This window comes from Diospyros lotus, chromosome 6 (genome assembly GCF_014633365.1).
Source record: "Diospyros lotus cultivar Yz01 chromosome 6, ASM1463336v1, whole genome shotgun sequence".
Classification (NCBI taxonomy): domain Eukaryota; kingdom Viridiplantae; phylum Streptophyta; class Magnoliopsida; order Ericales; family Ebenaceae; genus Diospyros; species Diospyros lotus.
In genome coordinates this window covers 5,943,711-5,964,507 of record NC_068343.1, presented here as the reverse complement: position 1 = coordinate 5,964,507, position 20,797 = coordinate 5,943,711, and the positions used below count along the sequence as shown (strand labels likewise).

Here is a 20,797-nt window from a genome sequence, read left to right as displayed (position 1 = left end):
ATAATTTATAATAGTTTCAGCTAAAAATGATGTCCGTACACACCTTATTCAAATAACCAACACGGAATAATATTATCAGTAATATTTTGTAATTGCAACTAATAGGGTAGCCAAAGTGTCAAACCTTGTCATATTTGCAGCCCGGGTACATCACCTGAGCCATGTCATGGATGCTTTCTAAAGTTCATGTTCATTTATCTTTTCATTTCAATTTCCCAGTGATTTTACGAATATGGTCGAGTCCTTCAAGTGGTAACACGATAGTTAAGTACAGATTTGTTGGACTCATTAACAATAACTTTAAAGAGAATAATCTTAGGCACTATCATTTCATCATAGACAGATGCATGTGCACAGTGCACACATTAGTCATACAAGTATACAACAGTACATGAGAAATTGAAAACTCAAACCTGCTTCACAAATTCTTTATCGACGTGTAAGCACTAACATGTATGTCACAACACTCTGCATCCCACGAGAAGTCTTTTGTCATAGCATCCATTATCTTCCTATTCCACTTGGCCGGATTGTTCTTCTGCAATTGGACAAGGCACTGAAGACCTCAAAAATGTAGATTGTTTCTTGAAAATTGTCCTATCAGGTAAGACACACACACTCCCAAGTACATGCAAACATCTTGAAAAGGACAAACAAATGCAACTTCACAGATGCATAGAGGAATGCTCACAATTTCGTCAATTGCTTGGCTTAAAGATACATGACCAAAGGTGTTGGCAATGTACCGTGAGAACTGGCTGCTATCATGGTCATGATCTATGACCTGCCTGTAGAGACGGAATGCACTCGTATTTATCCTTTCAATATGCCAAACAAAGGAAAGTACAGATACTTATTTTAATTACTTTGAATTCTTTTTCAACTAACCTGAAGTGCTTATCAATCAGAGTTGCTGCAACTGGAGCAGCTCCATATCTTACAGCCTTCAGCTACAATTTATGAGTTTGGCAAAAGATTATATACATAAATAAGTAGACAACAAATGTGAAAAAATATTTAGGTGTAACTGAGAAAACTAAATATTATATGATATTTCAAGTAAACAGAACATTCATTTGTGTGTGTGAGAATGGATCAAACGGAGGGCAGTTATACGGGGCTGTTACCAAAGATGGCTTAAAAATATACAACAAATGCTGCCTGGCATGCTATTGGAAGAAGCAATTCAGTTTAAGCTAAAATTCATGAAAAAGATCTAAAATATACAGTAGTAAACATAACAAGAAAGTAGAAAAGGGAAAAGAATAAAATGTCCGGAACCAAATTCTATCCCTTCCAAATTGTTCCTGGCTGGACTGCATGGTATTATTACAAAATTACAGTAGCACGTTAATATCTTTATGGAATGTATTATACCAAGTGTTTTGCCAGTGTAGGAGGAACACAGAAAGTAACATTAATCGAGATAGAAAGGAACAATGAACAGGCTTTGCAGCTCAACTGATTATGAAAAAGGCCTTTTTGGCACTTGCAGAGCCATGCATGCTATAATATGTGTACACATACAAATATGCATCTATCCTAAGGTAAGTACATGCATGTTAATATATATGTACAGAGTTTACTTTTTAGAACAGCCAAACACATTGGTTCTAAAAGAAATTTATTAGAATTGTTATAGGATTTATTTTAGCCAATGCATACCGGCACTTGGAGCAATGGGTCATGAAAAGATTGGCATAATACAATATCAGATCCGGCGAAGATTAGATGAGATAAGGCTTCATCATATTCATTTAAAAATCTTACACAGTCATCCTGCAAAAGGAGGAAAGTAACAAAGATATTGAGTATCAGTTGAGGACAAGGTAAAACAAGCACCATAAACACATTTGTTTCTCCAATTGAATAGTAAATAAGTAGCCTATATGTTGTGGGTTGCAAGTTCAATCTGAGGGCACGAGTACCGGAGGCCGCGCAAGAGCGGTCATCCCAAGTAGCTTATATGTTTCAAGTCTGAATATGAAACAAGGGTAATTGTTCTGAAACAACTAACTTGTATATTTCTGGCAGTGTTGAAGAAAAAGCAACATAAAATAAAACAAAGCTACGTTTATGCAAAAGGGGCATAACATCCACTTTTTATAGTTTTGCACCTAGAGCGGTCTCTATCTTAAAGAAATATACAGCAGCAACTTCTATCATGAAAAGAGAAAGACACAAATGAAAAAATATCATATGTATTTCACATGGTGAAAAAAGGTATGGTATGGTTTTCATAATGAAGTGCACTTTCACCTTACATTTCACTCTAGCCCCATTATGCCCCCTAATTTAATCAATGTTTCACTCATGCATTTAATATTAAATGCATGTGAGCTGCAAGTTAATATTTTCCCCATTAGATTATTCAACTAAGTTTCATATCTTGGCTGATGTGGTCCAAGAAATGTAATTGTCAGGACTTAACTGTGCAGTTGACTAAATTAGGAAGTAATGTAGGATTCAAGTGAAAAGTGTAAAGGGTGTAGAACAAGCAGGGTTAGGTGAGGAGATAAAAACAAAATTCGGGGAGGACCTAGAGGGACTCATACAAATGATATCAAGAGCAGAGAAAGTGATTATAGGAGGTGACTTAAATGGTCACGTGGGTAGAGATGGAAACGGCCATAGAGAGGTACATGGAGGGTATAGATTTGAGAAAATTAATAATGAGGATACGTCTATTCTAGATTTTGCTATGGCATATGGGCTTATCATAAAACTTCGCCTGGGTATGTTATCCACTGCCGGTCCCAAGCCTGGATAAAGGAGGATGGTTGTGTTAGGTAGCCGACAGCCAACGTAAAACTTAGTCGGATCCAAAACATGAACTCTAGACAAATTATGAAAAATCGTTTGGGCGTGGGCGTAACCCTTCATAGCGACACGCTACACTGCCCCCGTGTAGTGACAAGTGAGCTAGGACCGCTGCATCGGCGCCCGGATGTAGTGATAAATGAGCAAGGGTTCCTGCATTTGCTTGGACGGATATGGGTAAAGAAACTAGTCCAAAATCAAAATCAAAATCAAAACCAAAATCAAAATCAAAAACAAAATCAAATTCAAAGTCAAGGCCAAAAACAAAATCAAATCCAAAGTTAAGGCTAAAAACAAAATCATAGATTAAGGATTGGGTCATGGAACATAGGAACATTAACAGGCAAAGCTATGGAAGTGGTGGATGTGATGATTAGGAGAAAAATTAATATTATGTGCCTTCAAGAGACGAGATGGGTAGGGAAAAAAGCAAAAACTTTATCAGAAGCTGGATATAAAATATGGTACACAGGAACTGATCGAGCGAAAAATGGAGTGGGGATTATTATGGATAAAAGCTTAATAGATGAGGTAGTGGATGTAAAGAGAATAGGGGATAGGATTATTATGGTGAAGATTAGTCTAGGAAGAATGACTATGAATATTTTTAGTACATATGCACCACAAGCGAGGTTAGGTGATGAGATAAAAGCAAAATTCTGGGAGGACCTAGAGGGACTCATACAAATGATACCAAGAGGAGAGAAAGTGATTATAGGAGGTGACTTAAATGGGCACGTGGGTAGAGACGGAAACGGATATAGAGAGGTACACGGAGGGTATGGATTCGGGAAAATTAATAATGAGGGTAAATCTATCCTAGATTTTGCTATGGCATATGGGCTCATTATAACCAATACTAGGTTCAAAAAACGGGACAAACACTTAATCACATATAAAAATATCACCTCAAGCACCCAAATAGATTACTTCCTCATGAGACAAGAGGATCGGTTATGTTGTAGGAATTGTAAGGTGATACTGGAAGAGTGTTTGACTACTCAACATAGACTTCTAGTACTTGACGTCCAAGTAAGAAATTGGAAGAGAAAAAATCACATAAAACAAAATCCAAGAATCAGGTGGTGGAATTTAAAAGGGGAGAAACAACTAATCTTCAAAGAAAAATTAAGGGGTAGAAGGGAATGGAATGGAGAAAGACAGACAAACCAAATGTAGAAAAAAATGGCTAATGCTCTGAGAAGCACGGCAAAGGTAGTCCTTGGAGAGACAAATGGTAGAGCCCCTAACCTCAAGGAGTCTTGGTGGTGGAATGAAGAGGTATAATTGAAAATTAAAAATAAGAAAACTTGCTATAAGGCAGTATATCAATGCAACAACGAAGAAAATCAAAAAAATTATAAAGAAGCAAAAATAGCTGTTAGTGAAGCAAGGTCAAAAGCATATGAGAATCTATATAAACGACTTGATGCAAAAGATGGAGAAAGAGATATATATAAATTAGCTAAAGCAAGAGAAAGAAAAACACGGGATTTAAATCAAGTGAAATGCATAAAAGATGACAATCAAAATGTTTTAGTAAATGAGGGAGCGATTAAGGAGAGATGGAAGGAGTATTTCACAAAATTATTCAATGATGGTGGTGACACAAGAGTTAGGTTGGGACATCTTAGTAACCCTGAAGGGAATGTGAGCTACACATTCTATCGACGTATAAGTTCAAATGAAATAAGACAAGTATTAAAAAAGATGAAAAATCACAAGGCAGTGGGACCAGATAATATACCAATAGAAGCATGGAAATGCATGGGAGAAGATGGCATCTCCTGGCTAACGCAACTATTTAACGCCATCCTTAAATCAAAAAAGATGCCAGATGAGTGGAGGAAGAGTACTTTGGTTCCTATATACAAGAACAAAGGAGATGTTCAAAACTGTGAAAATTATAGAGGAATTAAGTTAATGAGTCATACCATGAAACTCTGGGAGAGAGTAACAGAGCAGAGGCTCAGAAAGGAAACAAAGGTGTCAGAAAATCAGTTTGGTTTCATGCCTGGTAGGTCAACAATGGAAGCTATACATTTACTGAGGCGTTTAATGGAAAGGTATCGAGATCATCAGAAGGACCTACATATGGTGTTTATAGATCTAGAAAAGGCCTATGATAGGATCCCTAGAGAAGTATTATGGAGGGTTTTAGAGAAGAAAAGAGTCAAAACAGCCTATATACAAGCCCTTAAGGACATGTATCATGGTGTAGAGACAAGGGTCAGAACATGCGGAGGGAATACTGAACCATTTACAACTACAATAGGACTGCATCAAGGTTCTGCACTAAGTCCATACTTATTTGCCCTAGTAATGGATGAACTCACTAAAGATATTCAGACAGATGTGCCATGGTGTATGCTATTTGCAGACGACATAGTGTTGGTGGATGAAACAAAAGAAGGAGTGAACACTAAGCTTGAGTTGTAGAGAAACAATTTAGAATCGAAGGGATTTAAATTAAGTAGAAAGAAAACATAATATATGGAATGCAAATTTAGTAAAAATGCAAGAGTGGATGATGTTATAATAAAATTAGAAGACCAAATCTTACAAAGAAAAGACCATTTTCGATATTTGGGATCAGTGATTCAAAAAAATGGAGAAATCCACGAGGATGTCGCACATAGAATTAAGGCAGGTTGGCTAAAATGGAGAAATGCATCGGGGGTGTTATGTGATGGTAAAATCCCATTAAAATTGAAAGGAAAATTTTATAGGACAGCTATAAGACCAGTCTTGTTGTATGGCTCAGAATGTTGGGCAGTCAAATACCAGCATGAGCAAAAGACAAGTGTAGCGGAGATGAGGATGTTAAGATGGATGTGCGGACATACAAGAAAGGATAAAATTAGAAATGAAGTTATTCGTAATAAGGTAGGAGTAGTGCCAATCGAGGAGAAGATGAGAGAGACTAGACTAAGATGGTTTGGTCATGTGAGAAGGAGACTAAGAGACGCTCCTGTGAGAGAGTTGATGAAATGGAACAATTAGTCACAAAAAGAGGTAGAGGTAGACCCAAGAAGACTTTGGGAGAGACATTAAAATTTGATATGAAATATATGGATCTAAATGAGGATATGACAAAAGACAGAAATACATGGAAGTCTAGAATTCATGTAGCTGACCCCACATAGTGGGATAAAGGCTGGATATGTTGTTGTTGTTGTATATGGGCTTATCATAACCAATATTACGTTCAAAAAACGGGACGAACACTTAATCACGTATAAAAATGTCACATTAAACACCCAAATAGATTACTTCCTCATGAGACAAGAGGATCGGTTATGTTATAGGGATTGTAAGGTGATACCGGGGGAGTGTTTGACTATTCAACATAGACTTTTGATACTTGACGTCCAAGTAAGAAATTGGAAGAGAAAAAATCACATAAAACAAAATTCAAGAATTAGGTGGTAGGATTTAAAAGGGGAGAAACAACTAATCTTCAAAGAAAAATTAAGGGGGAGAAGGGAATGGAATGGAGAAGGACAGGCAAACCAAATGTGGAGGGAAATAGCTACTACCCTGAAAAGCACAGCAAAGGTAGTCCTTGAAGGGAGAAATGGTAGAGCCCCAAACCTTAAGGAGTCTTTCGTGGTGGAATAAAGAGGTACAATTGAAAATTAGAAATAAGAAAACTTGCTATAAGGCTATATATCAGTGTAACAATGAAAAAAATCTAAAAAATTATAAAGAAGCAAAAAGGCAGTAAAAAGAGCTGTTAGTGAAGCAAGATCAAAAGCATATGAGAATCTATATAAACGACTTGATACAAAAAACGGAGAAATGAATATATATAAATTAGCTAAAGCAAGGGAAAGAAAAATAAGGGATCTAAACTAAATGAAATGCATAAAAGATGAAAACCAAAATGTATTAGTGAATGAGGGAGTGATTAAGGAGAGATGGAAAGAGTAAAAAACAACAACAACATATCCAGCCTTGAGAGATGGAAAGAGTATTTCACAAAATTATTCAATGATGGTGAGGCACAAGAGTTAGGTTGGAACATCTTAGTAACTCCGAAGGGAACGTGAGCTATACATTTTATAGATGCATAAGTTCAAATGAAATAATTCAAGCATTAAAAAAAATGAAAAATTATAAGGCGGTGGGACCGAATAATATACCAATAGAAGCATGGAAATGCATGGGAGAAGATGGCATCTCTTGGCTAACAAAATTATTTAACGCGATCCTTAAATCAAAAAATATGCTAGATGAGTGGAGGAATAGTACTTTGGTTTCTATATACAAGAACAAGGGAGATGTTCAAAACTGTGAAAATTATAGAAGAATTAAGTTAATGAGCCATACCCTGAAACTTTGGGAGAAAGTAATAGAGCAAAGGCTCAGAAAAGAAACAGATGTCTCGGAAAATCAATTTGGTTTCATGTCTGGTAGGTCAATAATAAAGCTATATACCTACTGAGACGCCTAATGGAAATGTATCGGGATCAGCAGAAGGACATGCATATGGTGTTTATAGATCTAGAAAAGGTCTATGATAGAGTCCCTAGAGAAATATTATGGAGGGTTTTAGAGAAGAAAGGAGTCTGAATAGTCTATATACAAGCCCTTAAGGACATGTATCACGATGCAGAGACACGAGTCAGAACATGCGAAGGGGATACTGAACCATTTAAAATTACAATGAGACTGCACCAAGGTTCTGCATTAAATCCATACTTATTTGCTTTAGTAATGAATGAACTCACTAAACACATTCAGACAGAGGTGTCATGGTGTATGCTATTTGCAGATGACATAGTGTTGGTGGATGAAACAAAAGAGAGAGTGAACACTAAGCTTGAGTTGTGGAGAAACAATTTAGAATCTAAGGGATTTAAATTAAGTAGAAGGAAAACAAAGTATATGGAATGTAAATTTAGTAAGAATGCAAGAGTGGAGGATGTTATAATAAAATTGGAAGACCAAATCTTACAAAGAAAAGACTATTTTCGATATTTAGGATCAGTGATTCAAAAAGATGGAGAAATTCACGAGGATTTCACGCATAGAATTAAGGCAGGTTGGCTAAAATGGAGAAATGCATCGGGGGTGTTATGTGATGGTAAAATCCCATTAAAATTGAAAAGAAAATTCTATAGGACAAGCTATAAGACCAATCTTGTTATATGGCTCCAAATGTTGGGCAGTCAAATACCAGCATGAACAAAAGACGAATGTAACGGAGATGAGGATGCTAAGATGGATGTGCGACCATACAAGAAAAGATAAAATTAGAAATGACATTATTTGTAATAAGGTAGAAGTAGTGCCAATTAAGGAGAAGATGAGAGAGACTAGACTAAGATGGTTTGGTTATGTGAGAAGGAGACCAAAAGCTGCTCATGTGAGAAGAGTTGATGAAATGGAACAATTAGTCAAAAAAAGAGATAGAGCCAGACTCAAGAAGACTTTGGGAGAGACATTAAAGTTTGATATGCAGTGTATGAGCCTAAATGAAGATATGACAAAAGACAGAAATACATGGAAGTTTAGAATTCATGTAGCCGACCCCACATAGTGGGATAAAGTCTGGATATGTATATATGATGTATTTAATTCAAAATATTGACAGCCTATAAGGCTATAGTTCTTCTAAAAAAATCAGTCGTATCAGACAAGTCACAATTCAGTCCTAGACCATCCACACGAACATTTGTAAGCAGCACAGTTACAGAAAAAGATAAATTTCCATTAGTAGCATATACAGATACAGGCTAATATTTTAGCTACATAACAGCTCTTCTTTCTCATGTTACTATAGTATACTCTTTTTACACTTCCATGTCCGACCCTGAGTGCACAGAAGACAAATGTAGCCATAAAGCACAATAAACTTAAGGAAGCAATATGGTACCTGGAGTTCTTCCTGAAAGGTTTCCAGTGCCCAGTTTATCCCTGGAACTTTGCCCGTCCCCATAAAGACGAACTGCAGAAAAAGACCAGACAAATCAACTTAATGGAAAAATGATATGATAATAATAGAAGAATTATTGTACAAATATGAAGCTTCAAAAGAAAATTTCCGAGATGAAAGCTAATCCTTTTTGTTCAGAATTGTTTATCATTATCCCATTGCTTTGAGGCATACCCTTACCATAACAATGGTTGGGTTATAAGGGATGTTGGTCAGTCAAGCCATCCTTTCCTTGAAAAGGGAAACCTAAGCAGTGACAAACCTGGACACCTTTTCTGGAAGCTGCCAATACAAGTGCCTTGAAATTCTCTAGGTCAATGTCCAATACTCCTGAAAAAATGCAGCCAACCTGCAACATATTAATTCTTTAAAATCTGGTAAAAACATGTAGGTAAAATTAGAGAAAACAGAATATATGCATAACACAAACCATGCAACTTGAAGAATTTTGAAAAAAAAAATTGAAGAATAAAAATAAAATGAAGTATTGAACAACATAACACACTCATCAGGCTGCGCACTGCATTTTACATGTCAAAAGAAATAACCACTCATTCTAGCCTCTATGTCTACATAAAGAAGATATTATCTCTCATATATTTTACAAATGAAATTCCAGCCAATTAGATTTTGAGTCATTGTTCAGCTCAAAAGTGGGGTACCACTCAGAATAAGTACAATATCCATATGTCAGCAGATCTTAAAGAGCCAGAAACAATGCCGTGGCCTTGTAAATTTCACGTGTTAATTGTCATAGGTCAAGTGTGAAGCTTTATGTATGTCGGTATTTTAAGATCTCATAAATGAATCTAATGTCCAACACATCCATAGCACCTCATAATACAGGTCACAGGAACTAATGTCTTGAAACCCAAGGTTATTGATCCAAAATCTACTAGGACTTTTTTCCTTCAAATTAAATTCACTGTTTTTATTATGTGCAGTAAAAAGAGTTTAGTGATCGCTAGTAACAGGTCTGATGTCCTCATCTCAAAGAGAAGTGTATTCTCCATTTCTAGCTGTTAAACATTGCTCACATCTTTTCTCTTGCCATAGTACCAGTGCTGTATTTTATTATGGCCACCTAAAGTTTCGATCAGAATAGATACTGGATACCATTACCATAGCAGTTCATTCATAAATTTTTCTGTATATATTTTTCAATGTAATAGAAATTTTTCAGCCCATGCATGTTTGAGATTTTTTGTCTATCTTATATTCTGGAGTTATTCTGAATCCAGAATCACATGCTTACAATTGAGATGAGCTTCTTCAATCGTTTTCTGAATCCGAAGTTACATACTAACATGCAAACACGACATCCTGTGATGCATGCTAGCACACAGAGTCAGGATAGCAATGATGAAATCTCTTCCAATCTGCTCATGGTCACCACCCAATAACAAGTTTCCAAAGATATGGTGACAAACATGAAATGATACCCATATTCCAATTCATGAGGACAGAGGAGCAGCAAGAGGAGCTCTTTTAGACTACAAAATGATGATAAACCAACAGTTTATTTGTCCAAACAGAAAAGTCAGAAACTTGTTTATTAATTTGAAATGAGGACAGTGAAATTCACCTCTTAGAGCAAGATACTAACAGCCAATTCACATAACTGGCCATGTCTTGAAACTTACATCAATATCGGAGTGGAACCAGAACTTAATTAGCAATTGACCTATCAAATCCTTTCCAGTATATGCAACTCGTTTCTTTATTTCAAATACACATACTGGTGTTCCCCCCCCCCAGCACCTATACGCCATGAAATGAGTATCCTTAGAATTATTTTGCAATATATCAGCTTTCCTGGAAAAGGAATGTAATTTATCATGCAATATTACCAAACTATTTCCAAGCTGATCAAATAGACCAAAAGACAAAAAAGTGGGATAAAGAAAAGAAGTGGAAAATCATCCATTCACCACTCACAAGAACAGTAGAAGCATTCTCAGATAATCGCAATTGCTGCTGTAGTTCAACTTTGCAAACAGCTTTCCCCTTCACGTCATCTGCACTATAGGTCTGTGGAAGATATTTATCCACAGAAGGATTCCAGGTGGCATTGTCAAATCCATAGGGAGCAAGAAGCAACTTATCCCTGTGTCAAACAAGAAAAACTTTAAGGATTAATAGTTAAATTTCCTATATATGATACACCATAGTGCATGACAGAAAGAAAAGGTCAATAAACTTAATTTTTTATTCAAGAATATTTTCTCTCACTTAAATTTGCAGCAAGGTAAATGCATGAGAAAAGACATAATACAACAGTTACACATAAATTCAGGAATGACTTGAAAACACAACTTACTTGTGAATGGCTAATGTGGATTCCAACCCCTGGCTCAAGCAAGAAATAATCGTATCTTTTGAATGCACAGAGGACATTATTATAACCTTATTGGAGTAAACAATTCCGCCCTGCAAATTTGTTAAAGTAACCCAAACAGAAAGTCAAAGTGATTGTAGTCACAAAAAATGAAGCAGCTCCTTTATAGTGAAGACATTCACTGTAGAGATAAAAATAGCAAGAATATGGCTTTATAGCAATCCCTTCCACAGAAACTGGGCAGTTGGTGCAAGGATGCATTATGTAAATGAACAGAGCAACTGGGAACCACATCTTCTATTAAGATTAGTAATTCTACCACTGAGACCACCGAGTCAGTACCAGCTCAAGGCATAGGCCACTAAGGCCTATGCCTAGGGCCCCCAAAAGGGTGGGGCCTCCTAAAAATGAGAAGAGCAGGCAAGCAAGGAAAAATTAGTTTAATTTGGTAGAAGCTGTATCAAATAATGTATTTCTCACATCGGTAAAAACTGTATCAAATAGTATATTTCTCACATTAATTTGATTTAATGCAAAAGACGCCCTATCTAATCTCGAACAATATAAAAATTGAAAATGGGAGTGGATAGCCGTGATCATTGGTGGTGTGAACAATCTAAATTAATAAATAAATCTGGAGTTATAATTAGAAAAAAAAACCATTATGTTACATTTATAAGTTAATTTATTATAATCTATTTTCTCTCCCCAAAGACTAGATGAGATAAGATATCCATTTTTTAACAAATTCCAATTTATATATTACATCCATCAGATGACAAGTCTAATTTGACTTATGGTGCAAATAAATCTAATCTATTTATAGACCTGAATTTATTGTCCATGTAACACCCAATCTAGTTAAGTGTTTCCATAATTTGAAGAAAAATTGTTTAAATCTTGAAAATTTTCTAAAATATGACATGGTCTCTGATATTGATGGTTTAGATTTATTTTCAAAATTAAAAGTTTTAAAAGAAATTATAACCATATAAATAAAAACACAACTTGCGAAACTGAATTTTATAACAAAGGTAAATTTTTTTCCAAATGCATGGATAGCTTATAAAATACTATTAATTATTCGTGTTACTGTAGATTCAGCAGAAAAAAGTTTTCAAAATTAAAATTAATAAAATCTTATTTACGTTCAACTACATCACAAAAAAAATTTAAGTAATTTGGCTATATTGTCAATTGAAAAAGATTTGCTTCCTAAACTTGAATACAAAAATTTAATTAATGATTTTGCATCTCAATAAACAAGAAAAATAACTTTTCAATAATTTTTATTATTTATTTATATTAGTAAAGGCCACTAAAATAATTGTCGCCTATGGCCCGTCCTAGTCTTAAGCTGATCCTGCACCGAGTAGCAACTTAATGCTAAAATATGATTCAAGCTATGTTACATGGACCCAAATACGGGTGTCGGATACAGAGATATATATTCGAATGTAGGACACAAATAATGGGATACAACATAGAAAATAATAAATCTTACTACCTTACCCCTACACATGCAAATCTTTTTTATCTTTTAGTTCTATAACTAAAAATTAAGGGTATGTTACCATAGATATTAGATAAAATGGTCACTAGTAGGCAAGCAATTTGGGTGATCTCATACACATATATTTTAAAAGGCTAAAAGCAGATTAACAGAAATAATAAATCAAAATATGTTGTTAATTTTTATTATTTTAAATTAAAAATAAATTAAATACAGAAAAAACAAAAATTAACACGAACTTGAAAAATGAAGAGTCAAGAAATGAAGGGGTTGTTCTCTTCGTGTTTCAGTTTTCAATTTTGAGTTTTGAATTTATTTTCAGTTGTGTTTTGAATGTCTATTTTGATATTGCTGAAAACACGTTCTTTTTGTTTGTACCGTTTTTGACGTTTTGAAAATTTTGAGCGTATTTGTGATGAAAACAACCAAAATGAATTTTTGTTGTTTTAAGTTTTCTTTATAAAAAATTTTCTTGTTTTCTAAAATATATTTTTGAAAATATGAAAGTAAACACGTTTTCATTGTTTTTGAAAACTAAAAACTAAAAACAATAAAGAAAACAGGCTTGAAGAGTTGACACATACCCCATATACCAGTGACATGTCATGTCGACACCAGTACAATGCTTGAAAATGCATAATTCATGTAACATAGGATACAAGTTGAGTCATAAACTAATACTAATACAGTATTGATCTTAGTTCTATATAAATATAAATATATGTGATGAAAGTTATTTTGACTACAGAAGAAGGATTATGGATATGTAAAGAACATTTTCTCAGGGCCCTTCTTATTGGAAATTTTCTATTGAACGTCTCATTTAAGATGGGCAATATATGTCATCCAATGCAGTCCATTCACTTGGTCATTTAATGCAACAATTTTTTCCTTTTCATAAGTTTCTAAATAGCAAAATACCTCCACAAAGTCACCAAGACACGTCCTAATGTTAAGAAAGACAATAACACACCTGGAAAACTTAAGCTGAATACGCATTTAAACTAAATAAGCATAAGTTGGAAGAAAAGTTACCTTTAAAATGTTGGCAAGATGTGTCTTAGAGTTATCTTGCAAGCGATCAGGACGGTGTAGTCTAGACGGATCAAGTCCACACAATGCTAGCTTGTTAGGTTGCTCAAGACACTAATGTAACACATGTAAAGAGTAACAATAATTGATAATGTCAAAATTTGCAAGGATCCATCCAAAATCTGTCAAGAAGTCCAGAAAAATGAAAAATAGCTCAAGAAATGCACCTGAGAATCAAAACCATGACATGTCAGCAATATCCTTGTACCTCCAAGACCCTATATATTCAAATTAGAACAATGTCATGAGAATATATTTCACAAGTAGCATTTATTTACTCTACTATTAGCATAGAAATGAATAGAGAAGCAACAATGGGGAGCACAATACATTTGACAAAAAAAAAAAAAAAATTATGTGCTCAAGGGCAACTCCAATTTAATGAAAATACTAGAGGAAGACCAAGAAAACTTGGCGGGAGAAATTAACATATGTCAAGACCCTAGGATGTATAAGAGCTTACGGTGGGGTTGAGTATAGCAGAATGTCCCTCAGGAGGAGTAGCTAATTCTGTTGAAGTTCTTAGGATAATTATTTTACTTCTTGTATTTTTTGTCAAGCTGTTGAAGTAGGTATATAAAGCTACTAGGACTGTTGTAAAGGGATATCCAGAAATATCAATTGAACATTTGTTTTCTCTCTCCAAACTCTCTCTCCCTCTCAGACCTGTCCATTTCTTTCCCTCAGCTTCTCTTCCTTTTTTTCTCCCTTCTGATTCTCTCTAATTCTCCCTCTATTCTCTCTCTCGATCTCCCTGTTTCTTCCGCCTCTTTCTGTTTTCCCCTCTCTTTCACAAATTCTTCCCTAATTCTTCCTGAAATTGGCCCTAATTCTCTACTGAAACCCTAGGGTCATGACAACATATAAAATAGGTTCCTCTTTCTTATTCTTAAGCAAGTCCCTGAGAGGGCTTAGTTGATCCATGATTTATCTTTCATCTTTCGTTTCCTTTTCGTTTTTTTCGAGAAATATATCGATCAATTTCGATTCTTTCTTTTTCTCTTGATTCTGTGGATCTATGTATCTATTCCATGGATCTATGTGTCTATATATAGATCTTGTTTATGGATTAATGAAAATGTGCAAAAGCTCTATTTGCATCTACCATTGAGTCTCTTCCTTTTTGCATATGGCCTCCCCACTCCCTTTAGCAGCATCCACTAATTTAGAACTTAATTTGAAAGCCATATTTCGACCCAGGTGAAAAAAAACTCAAAAGGCAAAATAGTGAGTGATATTGAAGACAAGAAAAAGGGGGGGAAAAATTAAGTAGAGAAGCTGGTTTGAAACCAGAACACATGGACACTTTTTGCATGGTAAAGATTGACATGTATAGTAAATGTACATGTCCCCAAGGTTAGTCATAATACATGATAAGTTGCAAACACCCCGATGCAAAAATTAAATAAATAAGAAGTGCCAAAATATATTATACTCATCAGTAAAACAGAATTTTGATATTAAAAGGTAATCAGCAGGCATATCATATCATTCAATATGATGGAAAAGAGAAGAACAATAGTTACAAGTTGCACCTGTTTAACAAAAACATCCCAGAAAAGTGGCCCAATGACAGCAGTTTGCCAGTTATGTATGTGTAAAACATCAGGTTGCTTTCCTGATTTTACTATATAATCCAATGAAGCTCGGGAGAAATAAGAGAATCTGACATAATCAAGTAACTAATCAGTTCAAAGGGGAAAAAGGGATAGTTATTGTAAAAATAGCAGCAACTAGGCTTTGAAAGTGTACGCAAAAGACTCCTTGCCTCTTCGGATTATCATCTATTTATAATCTCAGAATTTACAGTTTAGGAATTTAAAAAAGGAAAGAATATGTAAAAAAACTGAATACTTCCTTGATTAATCTACATATGTACAAGGCAGTCCCCTTATTGAGGAGAAATAATACAACAAAGGAAACAAATAATGCCAAGGAAAGGAAAGATACATATGTACAACATTTAAGAAACTTTCCTAAATCTGGATTAGGAAAGTATCCTATTCCAATTATAGAAACTACTAAAATAAGAAACATGAACAACAAATCTTCAAATCTTCCTTTGATAATCCTTACGCGATCCAACACTCCCCCTCAAGTTGGAGAATAAATGTTTTTCATTCCCAGCTTGCATATTAGGTCTTCAAACTGTTTTACTGTCAGCCCCTTAGTGAACAAATCAGCCACTTGTTCCTCAAATGGAACATGAGGAATATGAATTAGACCTGCATCCAACTTTTCTCTTTTGAAGTGCCGATCTATTTCTATATGTTTTGTCTTGTCATGATGGACAGGATTGTGTGCAATACTTATGGCTGATTGGTTGTCACAGAATAGTCCAATTGAACCTTGAATCTTGATCCTCAAGTCTTCTAGGATGATTCTTAGCCGCACAAGTACCATTGCTCTAAACTCTGCCTCCGCACTTGATCTAGCCACAACACTCTGTTTCTTGCTCCTCTAAGATACAAGATTTCTACCTAGGAACACACAATACCCTGTGATTGATCTCCTATCAGTGAGAGATCCTGCATAGTCAACATTGGTGAAACCTTTAACATCCAACTCAGCCCCTGTTTTGAACAATATCCCCCGTCCTGGAGTAGCTTTTAGATAGCTTAGAATCTTCCTTACAGCCTGCTTATGTTCCTTAGTTGGGTTGTGCATGAATTGGCTTACAAGGCTAATAGCATAAGCAATATCTAGCCTAGAATGGGAGAGATATATCAATGCTAACCAACTATTGATATCTTCCCTTATCAACTGGGTGATTGCCAGGATTTTGCCCAAGGTCTTTAATTTCAAACTCTTGGGCTAAATTTTCCTTGAGCACCTTCTATTCTTCTTCATCATTCCTGATGACAATTATGTCATCCACATATACTAGTAGAGCTGTGACTTTCTCTTCCCTTGAGTGCTTTATGAAAAGGGTGTGATCACCCCTGCTTTGATTGTAACCCATAGCTTTCACGGCCTTAGAGAATCGACCAAACTAGGCCCTTGGGGACTGCTTGAGTCCATAGAGGGCCGGCCTTCTTGAGCTCGCACACTTTCCTGGTATCTCCTTCTTGGAATCCCGGAGGCAAATCCATGCATACTTCCTCTTCCAAATCTCCATGTAGGAAGACATTCTTTATATCCAACTACTGTAATTTCCATCCAAAATAGGCTGCTAATGAAATGAGAATTTTTACTGTTGTCATCTTTGTCGTGGGGGCAAATGTTTCAAAATAATCTATGCCATAGGACTGAGTAGAGCCCTTGGCCACCAACCTGGCTTTATATCTCTCCAAGGTTCCATCAACCTTGTATTTCACATTGAAAACCCACTTGCAACCTACTGGTATGACTCCCTTTGGCTGAGAGACCACTTCCCATGTCTAATTCTTCTTTAGTGCTCTCATTTCCTCCAGCATAGCTTGTTTCCAGTTCTGATCATTTAGGATCACATCTACTAATTTAGGAATGACAATAGAATCCAAAGATGCTAGGAAGCTTTTGTGGTTTTGAGAAAGATGATGGTAGGACAGAAAATTAGTCAAGGTGCGTTGTGTACAGCTTCTGACCCCCTTTCTAATAGCAATAGGTAGATCCAAATCATCAGAAATAGGCTTAGGTTGAACTGAAATTGAAGGCTGTATGAATTCTTTACATGGACTGGGGTCGAATGTTGGTACATGCTGAGACTATAGAACAGGCTGCCTTTTGTTGAATACATAAGGTAATCCTTTAAACCTAACTGGAGACCTCAGTTGTTGAGAAGCAGCTTGCCCAGTAGCTTGTTCACTGCTGTTTGAGGAGTGAATAGGAGGCTGGGATTGAGGGGATGAAACAGATGGAATAGATGTGGATTGTTGATCAGTATTGGAGCATGCAAGTGCTAATTCTAGAGTAGGAAAAACATCCCCACAGCCAATGGTCACCATAAACCAAATTCTCCCCTTGGTGACCATCTTGAGGGGAACCAAAGAAAGGAGTGGATTCAACAAATGTTACATCTTTGGAGATAAAAATTTCCGTGTAGAGAGATGATAGCATTTATATCTCTTTTGGGTGTGAGAGTAACCTAGGAAGACACACCTAATAGCTCTAGGATCAAGCTTGTCTCGATGATGTTTGGGAATGTGAACAAAGGAGACACAGCCAAATACTTTTAAAGGAAGAGGAGAATGTAAACTAAGGTAAGGGAAATAAGTAGATAAACATTGAAAAGGGCTCTGATGGTTTAGGATTTTAGAAGGCACTCGATTAATCAAGTAAGCTACTGTAAGCACAGCTTTTCCCCAGAAATTCTTAGGAACATGGTGATGGTGGAGAAGGGTTCTAGCAACATTTAGAAGATGTCTCATCTACCGTTCAGCCACTCAATTTTGTTGTGGAGTGTCTACACAAGAAGACTCAAGGACAATCCCCTATTTTGGGAAAAAAACTGCTGCAAGTGACTATTAAAGTAGTCTTTTGCATTATCAGTACGAATGTTCTGTATAGAGGAGTCAAATTGAGTTGAAATCATTTTACAAAAATAGGGTAGAATAGTGCCAACAACAGCTTTATCTTTTAATAAGAAAATCCATGTCATTCGAGTACAATCATTAATAAAAGAAATAAACCACTGAGCCCTAGACCAGTTAGGAGAGCCCTGTAGGTCCAACACTCCTATATAGGGCTAGGTTTCAACACTATATTTTACCAAACAGCTAAGTGAACCAAAGCAAAAGGTTTAGAAGACATTTTATTACTAATTGGATAAGACACAGGGTGATATTTAGATATTACACACACATCACATTGAAAAGTACTTGGATCTAGATTCCTAAATAATGAAGGAAACATGCTTTTTAGGAGAGTGAAAGGAGGGTGACCAAGTCTGTAGTGATGTAACTGTTGGAGAGTCCTAAGACTCTAAGGAGTCTTTCTGTGAAAAAGAGTATGAAACAAAAGAGGAGTCTAATGAAGATATGGGACTTGGTTATGAAGATATGGGTTGTTGCATCAAGATAGAGAAGAAGAACAAAAGGGATAAACTGCCTAAAAATCAGGAGAAATTGTAGGAATAGGATTTTGTACATTATCTCTTTATCTTGTAAATAACTTTAAATAATTGTGTATTCTATCTGCTAGATGATAGGAAGAGATAACATTATCCGCTAGAATTTAGGAGAAGATAGATAGTAATGCTGTATATATTTTTCCTTTCTCGGAAATTCAAGTAAGGAGTTTGATTTTCCACAAACTCAATTGTTGGTTTTAGGTTCCATTCCATAGGAATCGATTCTGTTCATGGTATCAGAGACAGGTTCTGTCTAACCTAAAGATCCAAGGCAGATGGATCCTCAAGGCCATGGGAATGCAGCTCCAACAGAAGCGGAAACTTCCATCAGTTCGGCTTCTCAACAACCGGCAGTTCCAACGGCTGTAGCATCTAACAACATCCTTTCATTAGATAGCCATACTTTGCAGATCACTCAACATAGGTTGAACGGTAGAAACTTTAGAGAATGGTTTCAATCTGTAACCTTGGTGATCAAAGGCAAAGGGAAATATGGCTACCTAACTGGTGCAATTCCAACTCCACCAGAAAGTTCAGGAGATTATCAAAGATGGGAGGTAGAGAACTCAATCCTAATGGCTTGGATTATCAATTCAATGGAACCTAAGATAGGCCGACCCTATCTATTTTACAAGACAGCAAATGAAGTTTGGGATGCTGTCCAGGAGATTTATTCCGACCTAGAAAATACAGCTCAGTGTTTTGAAATTAGAGCTGCAATTCAAACTACCAAGCAAGGCAGTTTTGGAGTAACAGAATACTACAACAACTTAATGGAGCTATGGCAAGAGAAGGATCTATTTTATGATCCTAATTGGAAGTGTGCAGAGGACAGCCAAAAATATAGCAAGATGCTGGAAAAGGAGAGGATTTTTGACTTCCTCCAAGGACTCAATCCAGATTTAGATGAGGTGAGAGGAAGACTTTTAGGTACCAAGCCCTTACCATCTCTCCGAGAGGTATTTGCAAAGGTAAGGAGGGAGGAAAGTCGAAAGAGAGTCATGCTGTCAACACCAACTGAACCTAATTCAGGATCGGCTCTCACTGCTGCAAAAAGGGAAGACAACCCAAGGGAGAAGCAATGGTGTGAACATTGCAACCGACCCTACCACACAAAGAGTACCTGCTGGAAATTACATGGGAAACCTCCAAACTGGAAGCCTAGACCTAAGAAGGAGAAAGAAAGATCTGCATATGCAGCAACAAGCGTTCCCACGAGTGAAACTGCTGCAAAAGGACAAGGTATGGGTTTAACTAATGATCAAATTGAGTTCCTACAGAAACTACTGCAAAGCTCTCATATTGCAAAAGAATTAGAGGATGCAGCACCGAGTTATTCAGCTTCTATGGCACAAAAAGGTAATCAGTGTTTTTCCTTAACTGCTAGGAGAATGAATAAAAATTATTGGGTGATAGATACCGGGGCATCCAATCATATGACCGGATCTACTACAACACTTGATAATTTTCAGATGGGAGATAAGGATCTAAATGTACTGATGGCTGATGGAACTCAATCACTGGTAAAAGGAAATGGGAGTGTTTGTGTGGCTGGTTTATTACTCAAATCAGTGTAATATGTGCCAAACCTAAGTTATAGTTTGTTATCAATAAGCAAACTAACAAAGGACTTGGATTGTATTGTGACTTTCTTTTCTTCCCATTGTGTTTTTCAGGACCGATCCTCGGGGAAGACGATTGGCAGTGCTAAGGAGAAGGATGGACTCTATTGGCTTTCCGATAACAAGAAATCCCTTAGTCAAGTACCACATAGGTTTTCTCTTACTGTTAGTTTGAATTCTGAAATTTTATTATGGCATAGACGTCTTGGTCATCCTAGTTTTTCATACTTGAAACACTTGTACCCAAACTTATTTATGAATAAAGAAAAGTTGGTACTTAAGTGTGATCATTGTATTCTTGCCAAGCAAACCCATAGTAATCATCAACCTAGACCATATATCCCTTCTAAACCTTTTCATTTGATTCATAGTGATATATGGGGACCGGCTAGAGTACCTAACTTAAATGGTGCAAGATGGT

General features: G+C 36.1%; 1 protein-coding gene across 1 annotated transcript in view; it reads right to left on the bottom strand.

Annotated features, from left to right (window-relative positions):
- Positions 1 to 222: 222 nt before the first annotated feature.
- The window catches only part of LOC127803719 (probable starch synthase 4, chloroplastic/amyloplastic), a 56,912-nt gene continuing 36,337 nt past the window's right edge, over positions 223 to 20,797 (bottom strand). The window contains exons 21-31 of the mRNA XM_052340155.1: positions 15,240 to 15,369; positions 13,872 to 13,922; positions 13,648 to 13,758; positions 11,082 to 11,191; positions 10,700 to 10,868; positions 9,024 to 9,110; positions 8,702 to 8,773; positions 1,666 to 1,779; positions 889 to 950; positions 692 to 788; positions 223 to 556 (exon numbers count right to left, since the gene is read on the bottom strand). Of these exons, the coding sequence (XP_052196115.1) occupies positions 419 to 556; positions 692 to 788; positions 889 to 950; positions 1,666 to 1,779; positions 8,702 to 8,773; positions 9,024 to 9,110; positions 10,700 to 10,868; positions 11,082 to 11,191; positions 13,648 to 13,758; positions 13,872 to 13,922; positions 15,240 to 15,369 (1,141 nt within the window). The 3' untranslated portion in view covers positions 223 to 418. The remainder of the gene's footprint in view (positions 557 to 691; positions 789 to 888; positions 951 to 1,665; positions 1,780 to 8,701; positions 8,774 to 9,023; positions 9,111 to 10,699; positions 10,869 to 11,081; positions 11,192 to 13,647; positions 13,759 to 13,871; positions 13,923 to 15,239; positions 15,370 to 20,797) is intronic.